At 39.5% G+C, this 19583-nt stretch overlaps 1 protein-coding gene across 2 annotated transcripts in view; it reads left to right on the top strand.

The window, feature by feature from the left end:
* Nucleotides 1–16465, top strand: part of GALNT7 (polypeptide N-acetylgalactosaminyltransferase 7) — a 73758-nt gene extending 57293 nt beyond the window's left edge. Inside the window, exons 6-12 of one of the 2 annotated variants that reach the window (XM_059817650.1) lie at nucleotides 1558–1740; nucleotides 4843–4960; nucleotides 6880–7002; nucleotides 9070–9288; nucleotides 11477–11575; nucleotides 12900–13028; nucleotides 15768–16465. In XM_059817650.1, the coding sequence (XP_059673633.1) occupies nucleotides 1558–1740; nucleotides 4843–4960; nucleotides 6880–7002; nucleotides 9070–9288; nucleotides 11477–11575; nucleotides 12900–13028; nucleotides 15768–15905 (1009 nt within the window). In that variant the 3' untranslated portion in view covers nucleotides 15906–16465. Of the gene's footprint in view, nucleotides 1–1206; nucleotides 1390–1557; nucleotides 1741–4842; nucleotides 4961–6879; nucleotides 7003–9069; nucleotides 9289–11476; nucleotides 11576–12899; nucleotides 13029–15767 lie in introns of both variants that reach the window. The other variant, XM_059817649.1, reaches the window with a different exon arrangement.
* Nucleotides 16466–19583: the final 3118 nt, after the last annotated feature.

Raw genomic sequence — 19583 nt, 5'->3', positions numbered from 1 at the left:
ATGCTGTTGCTGCTGTGTGCTACCGCGCTCTTAGCTTGTGTGGTCAGGGGGTATGTGTGTTTAGGAAACCATGTGCTTGTTTAAACTCTTTAATCCCGTAAAATAACTGCTTAATCATAAAAACTATTTGTTAACCTGTCGTACTACCAGAACTTTCTTGAAGAGGTTTTTTTTGTGTGTTTTAAAGGCTGTAACTCAGCTGCAAGACTATATTTGGGCCAGGATACTAGATAGAAGGTGTAAATGCTTGTGTGCTTCCATGGAGTGTGTGTTACTCTTTTACATGAGAAAGGCAGGTGAGAACTGGCAGCTTTAGAGGCATCCTCCAGCACTACCCGCAGAGGCAGGCATTATGGGAGGACCAGGGGTGCCGAGGCGCGCAGTGCCCGAGGGCAGTGCTTGGCAGCCTTCTTCCAAGCCCCGGTCCTCTGGGTGCAGCATACTGCCACTTCTGCCTTAAAGAAGAGCACAGCGTTAGCATTTCTTCCCCGCCACCACTTGTTTTTCTATCTCATAGGATTTGACTTAAAAAGATGGAAGCGCCTCAGGTTTGGTGACCATGAAACTCATTTGGAAAATCTGGGGAGAATAACACGATAATGTCTTTTCCTTGGTGAATATTCTATATGATAGATCACAATAAGGAGCATATTGCAAATCAAAAAGGAAAAATTCTACTGAAGAGTGCTGCTAGGAGCACCAGTAACGTTTTTTTATCCTGAGAGGTTGGACTTGCAGTGCAGTTGAATAAGACAGAATAGTGAAAATCCATGTTTACACTAGTAAAACCTAAGAGCTTATCATACTTGCTGACAGCTAAGATCTGCTATGAATAGAAATTATGGGAAATAATAATACTGTGAGAACCCTAGCCCTCTAAAGGCTCCTCTTGTTGCCTCCAGCAGTGCTTTATTAGAAGACCGATGTCAAGAAAATACACATAAAGAAAAAAGTATTGATAAATGAATTGAAGTATTAGCATTTCAGACCTAACTTTTCTGCTTTCAGAACCTCTTAAAACAACATAAAGAAAGGACTATCCCTTCTTTTCTTCTAATGAGGCTTCATTTTTTAGTATGTTTACAAGTGACTTTTCATATAAACTGCTCTATGAGAGTAATGATTAATGGTGTACATTTCAGATTAGACAGATTACTTTTCTGAAACTGTATTTTGCTCTTTCTTTCCCTTCTATAAATGTTTCAGAACTACATGTACTGTACCTCTAATAGATTACATAGATGGGAATGATTATTCCATTGAGCCACAACAAGGTGGGGATGAAGATGGTTTTGCCAGAGGGGCCTGGGACTGGAGTTTGCTATGGAAACGAATTCCGTTAAGCCACCAGGAAAAGTCCAAACGAAAACATAAAACTGAACCTTATCGGTAAAGAGAGCTGTTTACATACTGTGAATCGTAATGAATAATTGTCTAAACCCTTTCGTTTTTCCCTCCCTCCCCCCTCTTTTCCCATGAACTACGGTCGGTGCACGTGTGCCACGCGGGTCCTTGCACATAACCGCATCTTCCCTGCCACCATCCACCACCCTGCAGAACCACATGCACTGTGCCGCTTATAGATGTCATAGATGGCAACACTTATAAGATTGTGCCGCAAGGGGGTGGTGACGAAGATGGGTTTGCTAGAGGAGCGTGGGATTGGAGTATGCTATGGAAGAGGGTTCCCTTGACCAAGCGAGAGAAGGAAAGCAGAAAGACAAAAACTGAACCGTATCGGTAATCACTAAATCACTTACCCATTTCTTTTTTTCTGAAGTCGATATTGATCCACTAAAACTTTTGCATGTACTTCTAGCCTGAAAATCTTCATATTTCTAACCACACCAGCTGCTTTGTTTAATCAGACCTGTTTGCCACAACTATTTGCTCAAAATACCTTCGTTACCTTGTGTTGCCTCTCCATTCCTGCTCTTGTGTCGTTAATAGGATGCACATTAGAATGACAGGGTTTTGTTTGGCAAAATAAAATATTGTATGGCTTTGTTTCCAGAGAAAACTTTATTTAGCTAGGGTATTTTTTTTAAAGTAGTGTTGGAAACAACAGTGCTTATTTAACCATTTGATTTGAAATAATGAGCATGCTGGAAGCATTTATAATAGCCAGTAATGCATAAAATCTGTAGCCTGCTGTCATGGCTTGATGCATGCATACAGCTCATGGATTATGCATGTGCATCCAAAAAATCCCTTTTGTCATATTTCTCCCACTTGCTTCATAATAGATCATATCTGACAAAGAAGCATACTGTTTAAGAATCTTGGCTAGATATTGTCTAAGGTCTCAGTATGTCTGGGGATTTTAATTTAATACACATAACATGAAAAAAAAAAAGAAGAAAACACCACCTTATTTTCTGGGAAAACTCCAATAACTTTCACAGAAGTCCCACTTTTTTCTTATACTTTGTAGGGGGATATGTTTTCTTCCCAGCAAACAGAAACTGGGTAGAAACCCTAGCTTAGAAACAAGGGTTTCTGGATGGCTTTTCAAGACTGGGAGACTGTGGTTCTGCTGTTTTTTATTGCTTTCCCCTTCACACTTAACTAATAGTGTTACTACATTTGAAAGCAATCCTCACATCTTCAGAATCTAATGTCTTCTCTTGCTTGTATATATGATTTAAACATTGTAAGAACTGATGTTGGTAATTCCCTGTCCTCACTCATGATTGTTCTCTGCTAAAATGGCAACACATGCAAGGAAGTTATGAAGCTTTGATCTGTTTTGTATACAGTATAAATAATACCATTTTCTGACAAGGCTGTCCACATTGGAACTTTAATATTCGCTTGGAGGGGGATAAACTATTTCAAACATCACTGTTGTGTTCTGTGTTTACCATCCAAACAGGTCTTAAAATCCTTTAAACTGTTCCCAGAAACACAGAACACATGTTCTCAGAATGGTTTAAAAGATGACTTTATTTTTAATAATACTTTCAGAGTTACAATGCTGCTTCTAAAAAGAGACATTCCCTGCATCTGTTTATTTCCAGGCTGTATGCATTTTGTTGCAGCAATACCAAGGCAAATAAGACCAAGTAAAAGTCTTTCTGAAACCGTAGCCAGGATTGCCTAGTTTAAAAAGAAAACAAACGAACAAAAAAAAACCTTAACAGCTTAAAGCACAGAAACAAACTTTTTGTAATGTGAGAATTGCCTCAGGACTGAATCCTTCTTTCAGAAATATTATGCTTACCTCTTCGTATCCTATAAAATAAACTACTGAGCTTATGCAGATTTTACTGTGTTCTTTAACACAGTTGACGGCACGTTGGAGGCCAAGACTGAAACTTCAGCATCTGAGGCCTCTACACTTGCCAAGTCTTTATGGTGCTGAGGAAAACCAAAAATGCAGGAAAGCCACAGGGCTGTGCTATGCAGTGTGCTTCTCCCTGCTGTGCTTGCTGGCTTCCTACCCTTTGAGCCCCTGTGATACAAAAGCAGCATTGGAGGAAAATACAGCAGGCAGACAAGTAGAAGGGGATATTTAGGAGTAACTCAGCTTGTGATCAGGTGATTTGGAAAGCAACTAAACTGATAACCGTTATACTTAACTCAGCTGACAGACCCAGCAGCTCTGTTTTTGTTGTTGCCCTGCCCCTGCTATGCGGAGAGGGTATATGTTATCCCTATGGGTTACTTTTTCTTAAGCAGTTCTCCTTCGGACATATATGTGCAGAAGGGAGATACGTAATCATTGCTGTTAAAAGGAGCACCGCTAAGTTAAAAATCTAATGGAATGAAGAGACTGAATAATGCTAGGAATGACCCATCTCTCAGTAATTCGGTCATGAAGGAATATTTCACTTGTGTTTTACTTGGCTTACCAGAGTAATCTGGACTCTTGGATCTTCCTCCTCTCAGTGCTGCACATCATCTGAAGTCAGGAAAATTCACTTTTTCCTTACCAGCCTTTTTTTTTTTTTTTTTAAATTGTCAACTTAGTAGGGACTCCAGCTTGTATCCATTAGGGTTTTTATATATTATTGATCCTCAGGTGAAAAATGCTTGGTATGTGCACTGGAAATGGCTTAACATATCCTACTCTCTATTTCAGAGTGAGCAAGCTACCAAAGAATTTTAGTTAGAGCCATTCTGCAAAAATGCTCTAATCCAAACCACAACATCTTTTTGACACATTAAAACTTGCTAATTGAACCTTGGCATACATGGAGGGATTTACAAAGCCATTTAAAAAAAAAACAACACCTAAACCAAAATGGAAACCTTGTACAACTTGATCCAGGCCCTCTTAAAAATTTCACTGAGTATAATAAAAACTGTTTCATATGGCAGTGGTAGAAAAAGAGCCAGAGGGAGAAGATAGAAAGGTATCATTTAGCTGGAAAAACTCTGTTACTTGTGTAATAGACAGTAAGTTTCAATGGGGCAGCTTCTCAGAATGTAAACCTAAGTCTGCTATGCAGTCTCATCTGTTGTCTCAAAAGCTTGAACAACTTTCAAGAGGGAAATGTCTTGTCACACTGATTCTTATCTTTTTTTATTTTAATAGAAGCATGCTGGCTGGCTGAAGGATAATTCCGACCAAAATTTTGTATAATTAAGTGTAAAAAAACCCAAAACACAAAAACCCAACCACAACATAATAAAAACTGTGATTTCGATAGAAATTGTACAAATGTCACTTCAGAAAAGTGTTGGAAGCTGATGACAAAGCTTTATGATTCTTCAGTGTATTGCCATTTATCTAATCTTTATTATATGTTAACAGTTAATTGCTTCCTTAATTAATGCTTTCTCCAAGTGTTATCGTATACTTTTGGCAGAAGGAGTTACACTGTCTTCCTATTTCAGGTCCCCTGCAATGGCTGGTGGATTGTTTGCCATTGAACGCGATTTCTTCTTTGAACTGGGTCTCTATGATCCAGGGCTTCAAATTTGGGGTGGTGAAAATTTTGAAATTTCTTACAAGGTAACACCAAAAATTGAAAACTAATTCAGTTTAGTTAGATCTTTTTTCTGTAAATACTTCTGTTTGGAGTTCAGACAGACTTGCCTCTGATTTGCACCACCTCTGCTTCATGAAGCCCAGTAGGTTTTGTTGTGAGGACATGTTGCGGCAGAGATGTATGTCCTCAGTGTTTCCTTGTGGGCTTTGGGGCAGAAGTGTTCAAGAGAGGTGGCCGAGTGCTGAGACCTGAGTGCTGAGTAATCTAGGTTTTGTTAGTGGTTTGGGATCGCACACACCCCCTAAATATCTAATCTGAAAACAAACTGGCAAATTTGATGGGGGAGGAACTGAGTGCTCTCATGGTGAGTATAGAAAAATGTTGTTTCTAATGAAAGTGATTATAGAGAATAAGTAGCACTCAGTTTATGCATAGATGCCTGTAAGGCTATAACGATGCAACAGAAAGTAATCTGCCCTGGTTTCCCCCTCCCTACCATTTTTATGGGTAAAAAATTATCTCATATACTTTTCAAAATTTCAAGAACTTCCTTACAAGAGAAGTCTTCATAATTGAAACACTAACTGCATAATTCGTAATCACTGAAGAAGATTTTATTTTCACTACGAGGCATATGCACGCTCTTCAGTGAGCGGGAAACGTACGATGATAATCATTAGTTTCTTGTATCTTCAGTATTCATAATGACACAAGTGGCAGACAGCAGGAATCTGACCCAGTTAACAAGCAAAAGTGGAGACATCTAATATCCTCAGCAGCGATCTGTGAAATCGTAGCTGAATTTTACTAAAGAACGTTCAGAGCTCCCCTAGCTACTCTTGCTCTTCATGATTTTGAGAAAAGCTCTGAGTGCACTTGCTCAGAGTTACTGAGGATGTTACACATACAAGGTCTTTATCCTTCTAATTCTCCATCTTGCTTAGAGCTAAATCATGATTGAAATTACGTACAGTAGTTTTGTAATTGAAGTGCTGATTATGTAGAGATCTCCAAATTGGTTTCATGCAGATCACAACCAATCTTCAGAAGAACCAAGTAGTAACATTTATCAGTCTTGCATGCTGACTCCTAAATAGCAAATATAATGGCCTTGCATATCTAATAGGGTTTTTTGATGAAACCTAAGAGAATTAATATGATGATGCAATGAAGGAAATAAACTATTCTGCCTATCTTTCCTAATACTGTTATATTTTTAATCTGGAATTTGACTGATCTGGAACATCCCCAAAGTTAGCTTGAACTTGGATTTGATGCTACATTTCAAACTTGTCAAAACTATGAGCAGCTAAATTCAGATTTGGGTATGTTTTCTTTTCCCCATAAATGGATTATCCAAGGACATGTGGGAGGGAAGGGATTTCAGAATGGTAATATGTTTCACCCATTTTTTATTTTCAGCTACTATAGTTCAAGAAAAATCTGTTTGTACTTGGAACAATGGGTTACCAAAGACATCCTTATCTCCTACTAGTCTTTATTAAGAAAAACTTAAATGTGATGGGCAACTAACCAAAACCCATCTTAGTGATGGTATGTGAAATTGCTTTAATAAAATCAAAATATTAATAATTCTGTCATAATAAAAATTACTCAGTTCCAGATTTTGTGCACTCATTCATTACTTTTGTTTTAAAATAGCAATGGAGTGAGATGGCAAACTTTTTTAAAAGCTTTTTTTAAAAAGTAATTTAGTTGAGTAATTTCATGGCTGAGTTGAAGATGTACTCAATACAGCCTTTCATTTCAGAGACCTATTATATTTATGCTTACCTCTGAAGCAAAAATATTTAAATATATCGCACATTTGGTATAGTAAGAAAAGTAGTTGACATTTCTTCCATAATTTATTATCTGTTTGTCCGTCTTAAATTGCTGTGTATATATATATTAATATCTCCACCTTTGATTTAACTTGTAGATCTGGCAGTGTGGGGGAAAACTGTTGTTTGTTCCCTGTTCTCGTGTTGGACACATCTATCGTCTCCAGGGTTGGCAAGGAAATCCACCCCCTGTGTATGTTGGGTCTTCTCCTACATTAAAGGTACTGTTTTGCTGCAACCTTGAAGATGGTTTTTGAATTTAGATAACAACAGTTTTAGATAACTCTATTTAAATTGTCAATAGCAATTTAGAGAGCGCTTCATCCAAAGCTGTTTAGTGTCTAAAGCTAAGATGGTCATCCCTATGGGAAGGAAATCTTTGTGCCAATCCCACTGTTACTAAGAGTAGAGGTTCCTGGAACCCATCTTCTTGCTCCACCCCTCCCCATCTTTGAGGTTCAAATCACGTTTCCTGTTACTTACTCTCGGCACCCCAAGCCTTTGCTGTGCTGTGCCCACCTGAAGTATGAACAACTCTAGTAACTACAGCACACTCCTGGAGACTGATGATCATGGGTTTGAAATCCTCCTTTGGCTTGATAGGGTGTGGTCCTAGGCTGAGTTAGTGAGTGCTGTAATCTAGCATCTCTCAGGCCATTGTGGCTGCATTTGTTAAGAAGCAGTGAATGACACCTGGGAAAATGGTGTGTTCTGCACTTCATCATAAAGGTTGGTAACTCCTCAGGCACCTTGCAGGTTCAGAAGTGTTGCTCGAGCCATGATATTAAAAGTAAGCATTATCTCAAGAAAAGAGTGAGCCAGCTGTCTGTATCTGAAGAGATAACTTGAATCAAGAAAAACTGTTTCATATAAGTTCCCACCTACCAGCAGGAAGAGAGACAACTCTCCTGTTAAGGTTTCCTATTGCCTGGTTTAAGCTTCTTCTTATGCAGTGTTTTGGCATTGGTAAATCCCGTTCCCAAAGACCCAGTTCTTTGTAAATTCCAATCCCAGAGCCATCTTCCTAGACATTACCTGTGACGATGACTACTGGTAGGGTTACAGAGTATGGCTTGGGCCAAGCTAGCAGTTGGATCTGTTGAAAAGGGAGTCCCAGCCTTGCTTAATGGTAGAAAACTAACCTGGCACCCAAAAAAAAAAAAAAGTCCTCTATTAGTAGTGTGAATTGATCAACATTTTGATCAAACAAGCACTAGGACAAGGGAGGGTTAGGGGAAGTGGGCATAGCTGGGAGCAGAGACAGAGCAATGGGAGACAGGATAGCAAATGATAGCTTCATTGCTCAGTGCAGGCAAGACGCTTGTTTGCCTTGTCTGAAATTACAAAAACCATTTCACTCTTCTGAAAAGCTGTTCAAAAATATTTACTGCATATCTAAACGCCTTACATGAGTCTGCTCGTCTGCTTACTGAATACAACAAAACACTGCTGAGTGTTCTTAAATATTAAGTTGCTTCTCTGTACAAGGCAGGATGCAGGAATAGCTTTCTCCCTCTCTGGGCACCCTCCTATCCCTATAGTATTTGTGCTTTTTTATAGCTTTGTTCAATTTATGTTGGGTGTGGATTAAAATAAAACTCTCAATAATTTGTGCCTTTAGTCAGATCTGTTAAGACCGTTTTAACACCGGGTCACTAATGCTAGAAGAATTGTACAAAGTAAGGTGTGCATCTAGAACATGTCTAGGTAATACGGAGATAAGAGCCCTCAAAGAGACTGAGAAGAAAGATGTGAGGGAGAGGCTTGTTAACCAGGCGAGCTATTCATTTTTTCCCCTTCTCCAAGCAACAATAAACTACTTTACTAAAGAAAATCTCCTTGGTGTGTCATAGCTGACCCGTTTAAGACTTAATTTTTTCACCCTTAGTGGGCTAACGCATATCATTCTCTGTATTAAAACTGCAGAAGATTAATACAAACTCTGAATTGCAGTTCTGGTACACAGCAAATGATCGCAACACTTTATTGCACCTATAACTGAAGAGTCTGTATTTTCAAGTAAACATTCTCTAAACTTGGAAAAATACTTTGTACACTCATTAAGTAAGCCCGTTTATTTTGCTGGCTTCAGTCCTAAACTGTCATTTGAAAATAATACATGTGTCTTGTATAATCTGCTGAAGGTGGCAAATTACTAGTGCTATATAATAATTTCATGCTGTCACTTTTTAAGAGGAGAAATCCTTAAATTTCTGGAATTAACACGCAGTTACATCTGACCTGTTGTGTGTGCTTTGAGGTAGCAGCAATGTCCTTGTTCTTCACAGAACTATGTCAGAGTTGTAGAAGTGTGGTGGGACGAATACAAAGATTATTTTTATGCCAGTCGGCCGGAGACAAAAGCATTACCCTACGGAGATATATCTGAGCTGAAAAAATTCCGTGAAGATCACAACTGCAAAAGTTTTAAGTGGTTTATGGAAGAAATAGCATATGATATAACTTCATATTATCCACTACCACCTAAAAATGTGGACTGGGGAGAGGTAAGTACAGCACATAACCTGTATTTATTTTAGGAGCTTTTTTTTTTAAATTGGGAATTCAAAAGGAAGCGATTATTACTTGACATCAATCTGAGAACAGGCTCTTTGATTACTGCTATACTAAGGTATATGATACTAGCGAGAGAGCTATAGAGATATAACCCTAGGGAAAAAATATATATACTTTAAGAGGTGTGACTTTTTTTTTAATTAGCTGCATAGTTCCTTGAAGGTTTATTTTATCTCTAGCCCTGTCTTCAGTTATGTCTAAAGCTTTTTTTTTTTTTCCATAATTGCAATTTAGGTTTTCTTTAAAAGAAAAAAGTGCGAATCCTGTATGCATAGGAGTATTGGCAAAGATTAGTAGCTGAAAATCTTTTTCTGCGAAGGCCTAGAGGTTAGATCATGAAATCCAGGTGGAGTACATACTGCCTACATTTGCTAGCCTGTGATATACAGTTACAGCCTCAGTACAGCCCCCTTATCTGCATGTAATAAATTGATATGATTCTGTAACAGTCATCTCCAGCATTAATGTGTAAGAGTAAGACTGTGCTAAATTAAGGATGTGGTTACAAATCTGGCATTTTCCTGTGGTTGACACTGCATGTTGCCGGGCAGGTGGAGGACACTTTGCTGAGCCCTGCCTGTTTCATTCTGGCTTTTAGCCCACAGCTTGAGGAGCTCTTACTGCAGGTCTCCTGCCTGCTTTCAAATGAGTTGGGGTTTCTTTTGTTTGGGTGGTTTTTTGCCTTTTTCAGCTGGTTCCAGCCTTGCCTTGTCTCTCCTATCAATCTTATTTTTGTAGATCATGGAGGCAAAATCAGAAAACTGTCTCACTAGCAGGGGAGGAATCCTGTGTCCCACCAAATTTAACAACCTTCTTTCCCAAGATGTGATGGACCCGTTTCTGTAACTTCAAAAGAGCATTAGAAAGTACAGATCTATGCTCTTTCCAATGGCTAAGAATGTGTCATCTCTAACTTCTCTGAAGAATTAGTGATCTAGAGCATGTGCATGGTGGAAGGGGATACAAATAGTCTTGTATCTGAGGGACCAGGTGAACAATGTCACCTTTATTTCTTACCTAAAAGCTAGCACAAAGCATCAATTACTACATTAGCCTTAGACCTCCTTTTGAATCCACATAAAGGCTTAGGAACACATGTTATATATTACTATTCATTGGGGTGAGTGAAAGTATCTGAAGAGAATAAAATAATAATGGCCACCTTGCGGGAAATCATCCCTGATAAAAGCGAACGGCTGTGGTGAAATAACAGGAAAGTCGGAAGTTCAGAGACTTCTCTGAAGTTCTCTTCAACTCTTCTTCACTGGCTGCCAGTTATCCTACATCTGAGAAATTTTTTTCCCCACATATTTGTAACGCCGCACTAATTGCATTTCCAAACTGTCGGGAATGAAAGTGTGGGGTTCATCTTCCCTAACGCTCTCGGGAAGTCAGGTCTAAGCTTAGTCCTCCAGACTCTCTTCTACTGTCACGAAGAAGAAAGAGGCTCTGCCAAAAAAGTAAGTCTGGGAAGAGTGTTATTTGTGTCATAAAGTCTTTGTAAAGCTGTTTGCTGGCCCTTCTGAGAAGGGACTGGAATAATCAGCAGTTCAGATATGCTTTCTGACAGGACTTTTTTTTCTTTATTCCTGTGCCTGCCCCTCATCAATTTTATTTCTTTTTTAACATATAATTGCTGCTGCAGAAGGTACTTCTGAGCAGCCGGGTCAGTGGGCTGTGCCTGGCTGTGTTTGATAACAGCTGTGCTTAACTCCTCTGCATCACATTTCTCTCATCCGCAAGGTGAGAGCAACTTAGTTGAGCTCCTGCTTTATTTATGAAGACCTGGGAGACAGAACATGCTTTGATAGGAGATTGAATAAATTAAAATAGTTGAAAGTCCTACATTCCTGTGTCATTAATTTGGAACTGAGCTTTGCAACTCTAGCTTTATCAGTGTATTCTAACTCACGTAAGAACCTGCAAATTAGCATGGGCAGCTTGAAGCTCCATCTCCCAGAATGGTTAACATCAGTATTTAAATTTCATAGCAGGTTTGTCTCATACCTCTCTGGCAGATACCTGTTTCTGGTTTGAAAGATGAGTGGGAATTTTCTGAACTCCTTCACGCTTATTTTTTCCTTGAGACTAACTTCGAGAGCAAAACCTCTTTTCCAGATTAGAGGCTTTGAAACGGCTTACTGCATCGATAGCATGGGGCACACTAATGGTGGCTTCGTTGAGCTTGGGCCATGCCACAGAATGGGAGGAAATCAGGTAAGGAGCTTGGAGGCAAGTCTGAAGGAGAATTGCTTGCAGTGGATTATAACAGGCCAGTTTTCTGTTAAGCCTGTATGTAAAGTCACTTAGGTGCCAGCTACAAAAATGGGAGTTAGGGATTTTCCATAAGCATACTGACATTGCTAAAATATGGGAATCTGAAAATGTCATTTCAAACACAAACGGTACAAAATTGAAGGCAAATTGAATTGAATTCAAATTCTTCAGTGAAGCAGGTACATGAGGAAGCAAGAACAGTGTTTCGAAGCAACCGTATCACTGCATTAGAACAACTGCAGCTCTTAGCATTGCTGCTGATTCATCATTTATCTTCACTTAATAATTAATCTTTCAGGAAGCTACCACCTCAATTATTTCACAAAGTTTTTTTCCTCTAATGGAAGTATAAAACACTTCGTGCAGTAACTCATCTTCCACCACAGGAGACAAGAAATGGAATACAAATTTGTCTATGCTTCATTTACAAATTAATTGGCAGAACATAATTGCTAATAGATGGTTGCAGGCCACGTTGCTATCGTGTTTGACCTGTATCTTCACAAACCTACCCACGCTACCACACAAATATGCTGTTAATGTATTTACATCTCCCTTTTTCGGTTGGAAAACTTTTCAGCATTTAAAGTCCTTATTTATGCTGACATAGACTTGAAGAAGGCAAGTTTTGTCACTGCAGTCATGAAATCATGTGCAGGATGATGCTTTTAAAAATCATATTTGGGTTAGCTCTTAGTAGCCCAGGGAAATGCCTCTTTTATTTCGATATTTAATGAAGAAGTTCCCTAAACTTTTTCTGTATATGTTACCCCTCAAAACCCTGTAACAATTATTTCATAAGAAGTAGCTAGTATAATCTTTTTGTATCTGCATGCTTTAGTTTGATTTCCTCCATGGGTAAAAGGCCAAAGTTCTACTGTCTTCATGTGAAATCACTGTCCAGGATCAAGAAATTGCTACTAGACTTTTAGAAAGATAGTGGATTGTTTGGCCATCAAATCATACAAAGGGTTTTAATCAAACACTTTCAGAAGTCTCACAAGTAGGGATCCCTATTTGCTGTGTAAGTTTCTTAACCTTCCTGTAGGATTCAGAAGGCTATCTGGAAAATTGAGTGTCATGGTAGTAGAAGTGTGTTACATCATGTAAAATAAAGAGCCCTCCTGAAAGATAGGTGTATTAACACCAGAGAATATTTTGAATGGTGCAATTTTGTTGGTATTTTCAGTGTTTCTAAAATACTCATTATTTTGAGTCAACTGTTAAAAACATGGCTTTTTTTTTTTTTTTTTTTTTCTGTTAGCTCTTCCGAATCAATGAAGCTAATCAACTCATGCAGTATGATCAGTGCTTAACTAAAGGACCGGATGGATCCAAAATTATGATTACACACTGTAATCAGAATGAATACAAGGATTGGCAATACTTCAAGGTATGCAACAGATACATAGCAGAAAAGAATTTATAATTTGCATCCTGGTTTTTTGCACCTTTTTTTATTACTTTATGTGTATCTGAAAATAAAGATCTACGACAAGGTTAACTGAACCAAGTAATTGCACATTCTCAGAAATCCATGCTTGCCAGGAAAACTTCCTCTAGGGAAAGATGCTTTTGCTAGTGGTTCTAGTTGCTGTCTTCTGTAGCAAAATCTTTAAGGAAAATCTCATAAGGCTACATGTGCTGCCACAGGTGTGTTGGGAGTTAGCGCTTGTCTCAGAGGAAGCAAAGAGGATGTCCACTACTAGTGACAGAGTTTCTAAAAGCTTTTTTGTGCCATCACCCTCTCTGCTTGTATGCTTTCTATCAAGAAAGTTTCTTTATCGAATGGATGCTGTGAGAAGATTACTTAAATGGTGAGGTGCATTTAGCAGCTAGGGTCAATATTAGATCTAATTTTGAGAGGTCTAAATGGAAGTGTTGCTCTGTTTAAGGACAGAAGATCTTTTTAAGCCTACATAGGAATAGGTAAACATAGTGTTACTCTTTGCCTCTTTCTGTTGTCTTTGCCTTCTTCGGTATTTCTTTTTCATGTTCATTAGCCATTCTCTAATAATCATGCTCTGTGGTGAATTGTGGGTGTGGCGCCATTATAATGCTATTGCAAAATCTATGAATTTTTAATAAAGACTTGGAATGTTGGCTGATATACATGTGAGGACTGCTACAGTCTATTTAGTCACTACATCTGTAAGTCCTCTATTAATTCTAGTTTTGAAAGTGTTATTTTAAGAAACATCTAAGGTTTTATTTCTGTTTGTCTTCTAAAAAATGAGACTGAGTAGTCTAAGGGTGATGTTATCCTTGGATATAGCCACGCATGACTAGGTTCTGTGTCTAAGGAACTCTTCTGTGTCAATTTTTCTTCAGTCTATCTAGTATATTGCATATTTATTAATTCATTAGCTGGTTATCTGGGTTGTGTTTGTCTGAAAGATGTATGCACTGTTGAGTGCAGCAAAATCTGTTTATTGTCCTTTAAGCCACCCCACTTTTTCTGATATTTGCATAGAGATAGGAAATATCAAGCACCATAATGCCATTTCCACCCAGCTTTCTTGTGCCATAGACAGACAAAATTCTTTAAACCTGAAATTTAAAAATAATAAGGGGTGTTCCAGTGCCTGCTGACTTCTGCTTTAATATTGGAATAATATATAGCACTTGTTAACTCTCCAGCCATTCTAGTGTGTCCCAGCATGTGACTTGGCTCTTCTCTAAGCATTTCTTTTGTGCACGAAGATCCATTTCCTCCACAGTGGTACCAAGTTGTGTAATTGTTTGCTTATTACCAGAAGTTATAAGGAAGCCCAGTAGGCATGGTCTGGGCTGTAGAACAAAACACTGACTGGCTTCCAGAAGAAGAAAAAAAAGGGGGGTGAGAGCAAAAGGACCACCAAGGGTGTATAGCTGAGCAGATAGAAGAAATTTGGCACACTCTGCTGTGCAGTACAAAGGGTATGACCATTTCTTCTAATGAGGAGTGTATAAGGAACGAAATGCTTATGAACTGCTGAAAAACATTGTGGCCTCGTGTAAGTGAAAGCTGCCAGGAGATTTTATCTGGTTGGTCGGTTAGTTGTTTCTGGGATGAACATTTGTGTGCCAGTTTGGTGAGAGTAACATCTGTGCTGCTTGAGCATTGAGCAGTAGCAGAGCTTCGGTGCCCATAAGCAAACATCCAGAACAGGGCTGGCGGTGGTCTCCTTATTGCTTTTGTTCAGGCATCTGTTCACCTCTCCAAGTAGAGGACGCCCATATCTGGCCACACAGCAGGAGCAGGTGTCAAGCTGAACCAACATTTGGACAGGCACATGCATGTCGGAGCGACGGGGTGATGGAGAGGGTGCCCATACCGGGGAGGGCATGTCTTCCCATGGGTGCTGGGTCCACAGGACACAGCTGCGGAGCCCCGGCCCGGCCGCAGTGCCGCAGGTTTGCTTCTGCTCCCTTGCTCTCCACGCAAGATGCAGCCGGTCAGCGAGCCAGGGCTGCATCTGGCACGCAGGGTCAGCAAGCAGGAGAGAAGCCACAGGCCGCTGGGCGAATGCGTGAGACTCAGGCATGGCAGCCCGGGGGGTGCGGAAGGAGCCAAACGTGCGAGTCCCAGCCTGAATGTGCTAGGCGCAATAGGTCTGCACTTACGTAGGCAGCCTCCTCTTGCTCTGGAAGCCAGACTTGCTCTCATACCTTCTTCTGTTCCTTCTACCAGTCAGACGGGGAGCAAAGTTACTGCTTTTTTTTTCCCCCAGTGTGGTTAACATTGGTGTTGGGCAGTTGCTTTATGTGAGGGCTAACCGAAGGAGGATCTGCCCAGTGAAGTCAGTTCGCGTCTGCCCAGTGAGTTAGCTGTCCTCGTGAGATAATCTTTTGTTTTGGTTACAGTGTGGATGAAAAGGCTGGAAGCATTTTAGACACAGTTTTGCTCATTTTCTTAGCAGTTTGTTGCCTAAGAGAAATGCAAGGCGTTTCAAGTGGGCCTACACATAGCAAACATTTCATAATATGAAGGCTGTGAAAATCTAGGTTTAACAAATAGTAAAATGAGTATAGAACTGATCCGTCCTGGGACCCGGAAGCCTGCTTTTGTAAATAGCTATATTACAGTTGTGAAGAAAATGTTAAAAAAACTCAGAAAACAACACATGTTCCTGATGATTTTGTTTTCCAGAATCTGCACAGATTTACTCACATTCCGTCAGGGAAGTGCTTGGATCGCTCCGAAGTCCTCCATCAAGTTTTCATTTCAGAGTGTGACTCCAGTAAAGCAACGCAAAAATGGGAAATGAACAACATCCTTAGTGTGTAGACAGACAAAACCTACCTACTGACACATTAATTTGTACAGGACTGAAAATAGCCTGAACACTGCTGCAATTATTAACTTTGTACAGCTGCGAGCCTCCTGGCTTGGAAGAAGGACGTAGATGAACTGTGATTATTACAATAACATTATCATCCGCAGTTAATGTTTACAAAACTGCTTTACCTTAAACTCTGTAGATGTTTACATCTTTTTGTTTTAAGATGTTGGTAAATCAATGTGCTGTTAGCTATGTTTCGTAGGAACATAGTTAAAAGCATTGTCGTCTTCTTTGGGATTACACTCAGGGGTCTGAAGGCAGTTTTTTTACACACACTTGAAAAGGTTGGAGTAACCAGATTTTCCTAGAACTTGGTGATTATCAACCTGTTGTATATTTTTATTTAATTTTACATCTTACTAAGCACTGCCACAGGTTATTAGCCAGGGTGGCCTTCTCTCACAGTCATGCTGCTTTTTTGGAAGGTGAATTTCAACATATTTAGTGCCTCTTTCATTTCTCTCTTTCACAAGAAAAGCATTTGCTGGAGATTATACAATGGATTTGTCTGAGCTGTCACCAGGGGTAGGGACCAACTGTACCACCCCGTGTAATTATTGCGTTACTGAAGACAAATTTGTATTGACAGTTTGGCTGCTCTACTTCGACTGGATGCTGTGTACGGTGCAAGGACGAGCTTAGTGTCGAGTTTAGCACTAACATGGTACATTTTGATGGAAGTAAGCACCCTCGTGATTCCAGTTAAGAATTTATAAGCACTAACTTGCTTGTTTAAACCATGCCTTACACAAAAATAATTTAAAAAAAAAAAGAAATAAAGCTGCACAATTATGTAAAACTTAGAAAGTATCCAATTTTTCATTTATATTGTTATTTTAAATGGAAACCACTTAGAAGTGGACTAAAACTTTTAATTAGGAAAAAATATCCAGCTCCTTAACACATCTGCGTAATTCTTTATAAGGACATCTGTCAACTAGTTCGGATGCCAGATTTAGATTTGAAAAGAGAAATGGAAATCCCAAAACTGCATTTATTATACTAATTTTCTTCTTATTTTTGTCATTGGAAACTTTCCCTGAGGGATTACAAACACAAAATACAACCACTTGGTGCTATAGTGTACAGAATGGAATGTGAAGAAGTTGTTTCTAAACATGTTCTGGAAAGGAGTTTATGCGAACTCTGCTAGGAGTATGAATATTTACTCTGAACGAACAGAGAGGTGGAGGAGAAATTACTTATCCTCACTTCCTTATTCCAGATTTTGTGACTGTTAAATGTTGACATCAGTGTACTGATTTCATAAGAGTTATGCCTATGACATGTCACACTATTAAATACGACTAAATACTTCCCTGAAATCTAGAATAGCATTGCATGTAGCTTCCATTGATGTTAACAAGGGTTATGTATCATATTTGGTGACAGAGTTTGATCTTTATAGGGCTGTCTGCACTGATCTATTAGTTTGGGATCTTTCCTAGTTTCCTTAAACTTATCTGTCCTTTCAGAGCTATGAAAAATAGAAAATAAAGAAGGGAGAAACTGGAAAAAAAGGAAAATAAGGGTGTGTGCTGGTACTTGTTCCTCATGTGTATGAAAACTGACTCCATTTTTGTGTGTTGGGTAGATTAATTTAATCATACGACTATGCATAAGAGAAAGAACGGTGGCACATAAATTGTGCGGGTTGTGCATTTTAAATGGGTATTTTGTGCAATTCATTGAAAGCTGATGCTGTATGTGAATATGAATCTGTATGTGAGACTGAAACCTTACAAAACATGAGATCGTAAGAAGCTGTTGCTGTAATGACCTTTTCCTACTATAGAAGGCTTGGAAAAAAATAATTCCCATATTCTTGCTTTGTAAGTTGATGATAATATCACTATGCATTTCTACATATTTTATAAATTTGATTTATGCAGATTTTGATACACTGTATGTTTCTGTAGAAATTGTATAAATCTTTAAAAAATTTATTAGGGATAAATCTGGGAAACCTGTGTATATCTTACTTATGGGTTGCTTGTTTTTTAGCTGAAGTAAATAAAATATTTGAATTTTTGGGTTTACTATACTTTTACAGAGTAAAAATGGATTATTATCTATAGAAATCCCATATCTGTAAATCTGGACAACTTCAATGTTACAAACTTAGAAATATTGAAAGTGGTTTATTTTTTATCTAGGTACCTTTTGTCATATCTGTGGGGACTCAGATTTTTTTCCAGTGAAGCGAAAAATGGAATTCCCACTGAGAGTTGCCACGTGGACACATTTGGATATTTGTATCACCTGCCCTGGTCTAATTAGGTAGATTTTATACACTAGCAGAAAATGAACTTGAGAAAGATTTCTAAAGTAGAACCAAAGGTCAGGACTAGCTGGTAGTGTTTTGACTCTTGAGGGCTGCTGGTGGCAGTGTGTTTCAGTCAAGAAAGCAGCACGCCCAGACAGTTGTTAAAGCACAGTCTTCAAATGAAGATGAAAAAGTCCTGCTTGGAATAGGCTTTCTGAATCACTTGAAGGCACTGGAGTGGAAATTGGAATCAAAATACAGCCTTTTCCCTTGAAATTTGTGGAAGTATTTCCCCAGGAAAATAGTGTAGGCCAGTATCTTTGAACAAGCCCTGACATTAAACAGTGGTGGATCTTTGAGTATGAAGTCCTCTGGAGCTTCTCTGTGTTGGGCGCATGTCCTCTGAGTTAGGCCAGCCACAGAGGTACGGCATTAGTCCTTACAGGTAACAGCTACGGCCAGAGCCGTGAAGACTGGTGCCTTCATTTCCACACAGCTATGGGTCTCATCCCACTGGGGAAGGACCGTGTCATCCTGTGGTATGCTCAGGAGACTGCCAGCCCTACCTGGCCATGGCTGCCTTGCTAGCCTGAGCCTGCAGGGTGGCTACACCCTCTTGCCAGAGTCCTCAAGGCCATCACGGTTGCCCAACAGGCAGCTACAATTGCAATTTTCATATTTTTATTTCTCAGGCAGCAGAAACAATGAATGAAAGTAGAACTGGATGAAAGTAGAGGCCTTCTGCAGGATTCTTCTGGGTTCATAATGAAGGGAGATTTGGGAAGAGCTGACCGGGAGAAAAAGCACACCAAGGTCTGGAAGTGCTTCTGGTCATACTGCTCTTTGAATTGCGCTGAGGAATGCCCTGAAGTCCTACCTGTCCTGAAGATGCCAAGGAACCTCTAAAGACAGAGCCAATCAACCTGGCCACAGAAGGGAAAGCTGTCTGTCCTGCCGTCTGGGAGTGAAGGTAAGATAGTGTGGGGTGTCGCTGAGGAAAACAATTCTGTAACCCTGTAGCAGAGTGCGGTCTGGTTACTACTGATATTAAAGCTGTTGGGGATAAAGTAATGTTGAACTGGGCCATTCCCAGCTGGAGACAGGAACCACTCCTCCTGCCTTTTTTTTTTGCCTGTTATGGTATCCCATTGTCTTCTGTGCGATGACTATGAGAGGAATGGAGTCCACGCTCCTGAAATATCAGGACCCTTTGTCTCTGATGGGCAAAGTTGAAAAATATTTGACTTAGGATAAGAACTGAGCTTAACATAAGAACTTAAAAAGTACATGCAAGATCAGACCAAAGGTCCAGCTAGCACAGTAGCCTGTCTCCCTCAGTGGTCTAGGATCAACGTGG

The sequence above is a fragment of the Gavia stellata genome, chromosome 5 (assembly GCF_030936135.1).
Source record: "Gavia stellata isolate bGavSte3 chromosome 5, bGavSte3.hap2, whole genome shotgun sequence".
Classification (NCBI taxonomy): domain Eukaryota; kingdom Metazoa; phylum Chordata; class Aves; order Gaviiformes; family Gaviidae; genus Gavia; species Gavia stellata.
Note: the sequence above shows the minus strand (reverse complement) of the source record. Positions and strands in the feature narration are given on the sequence as shown.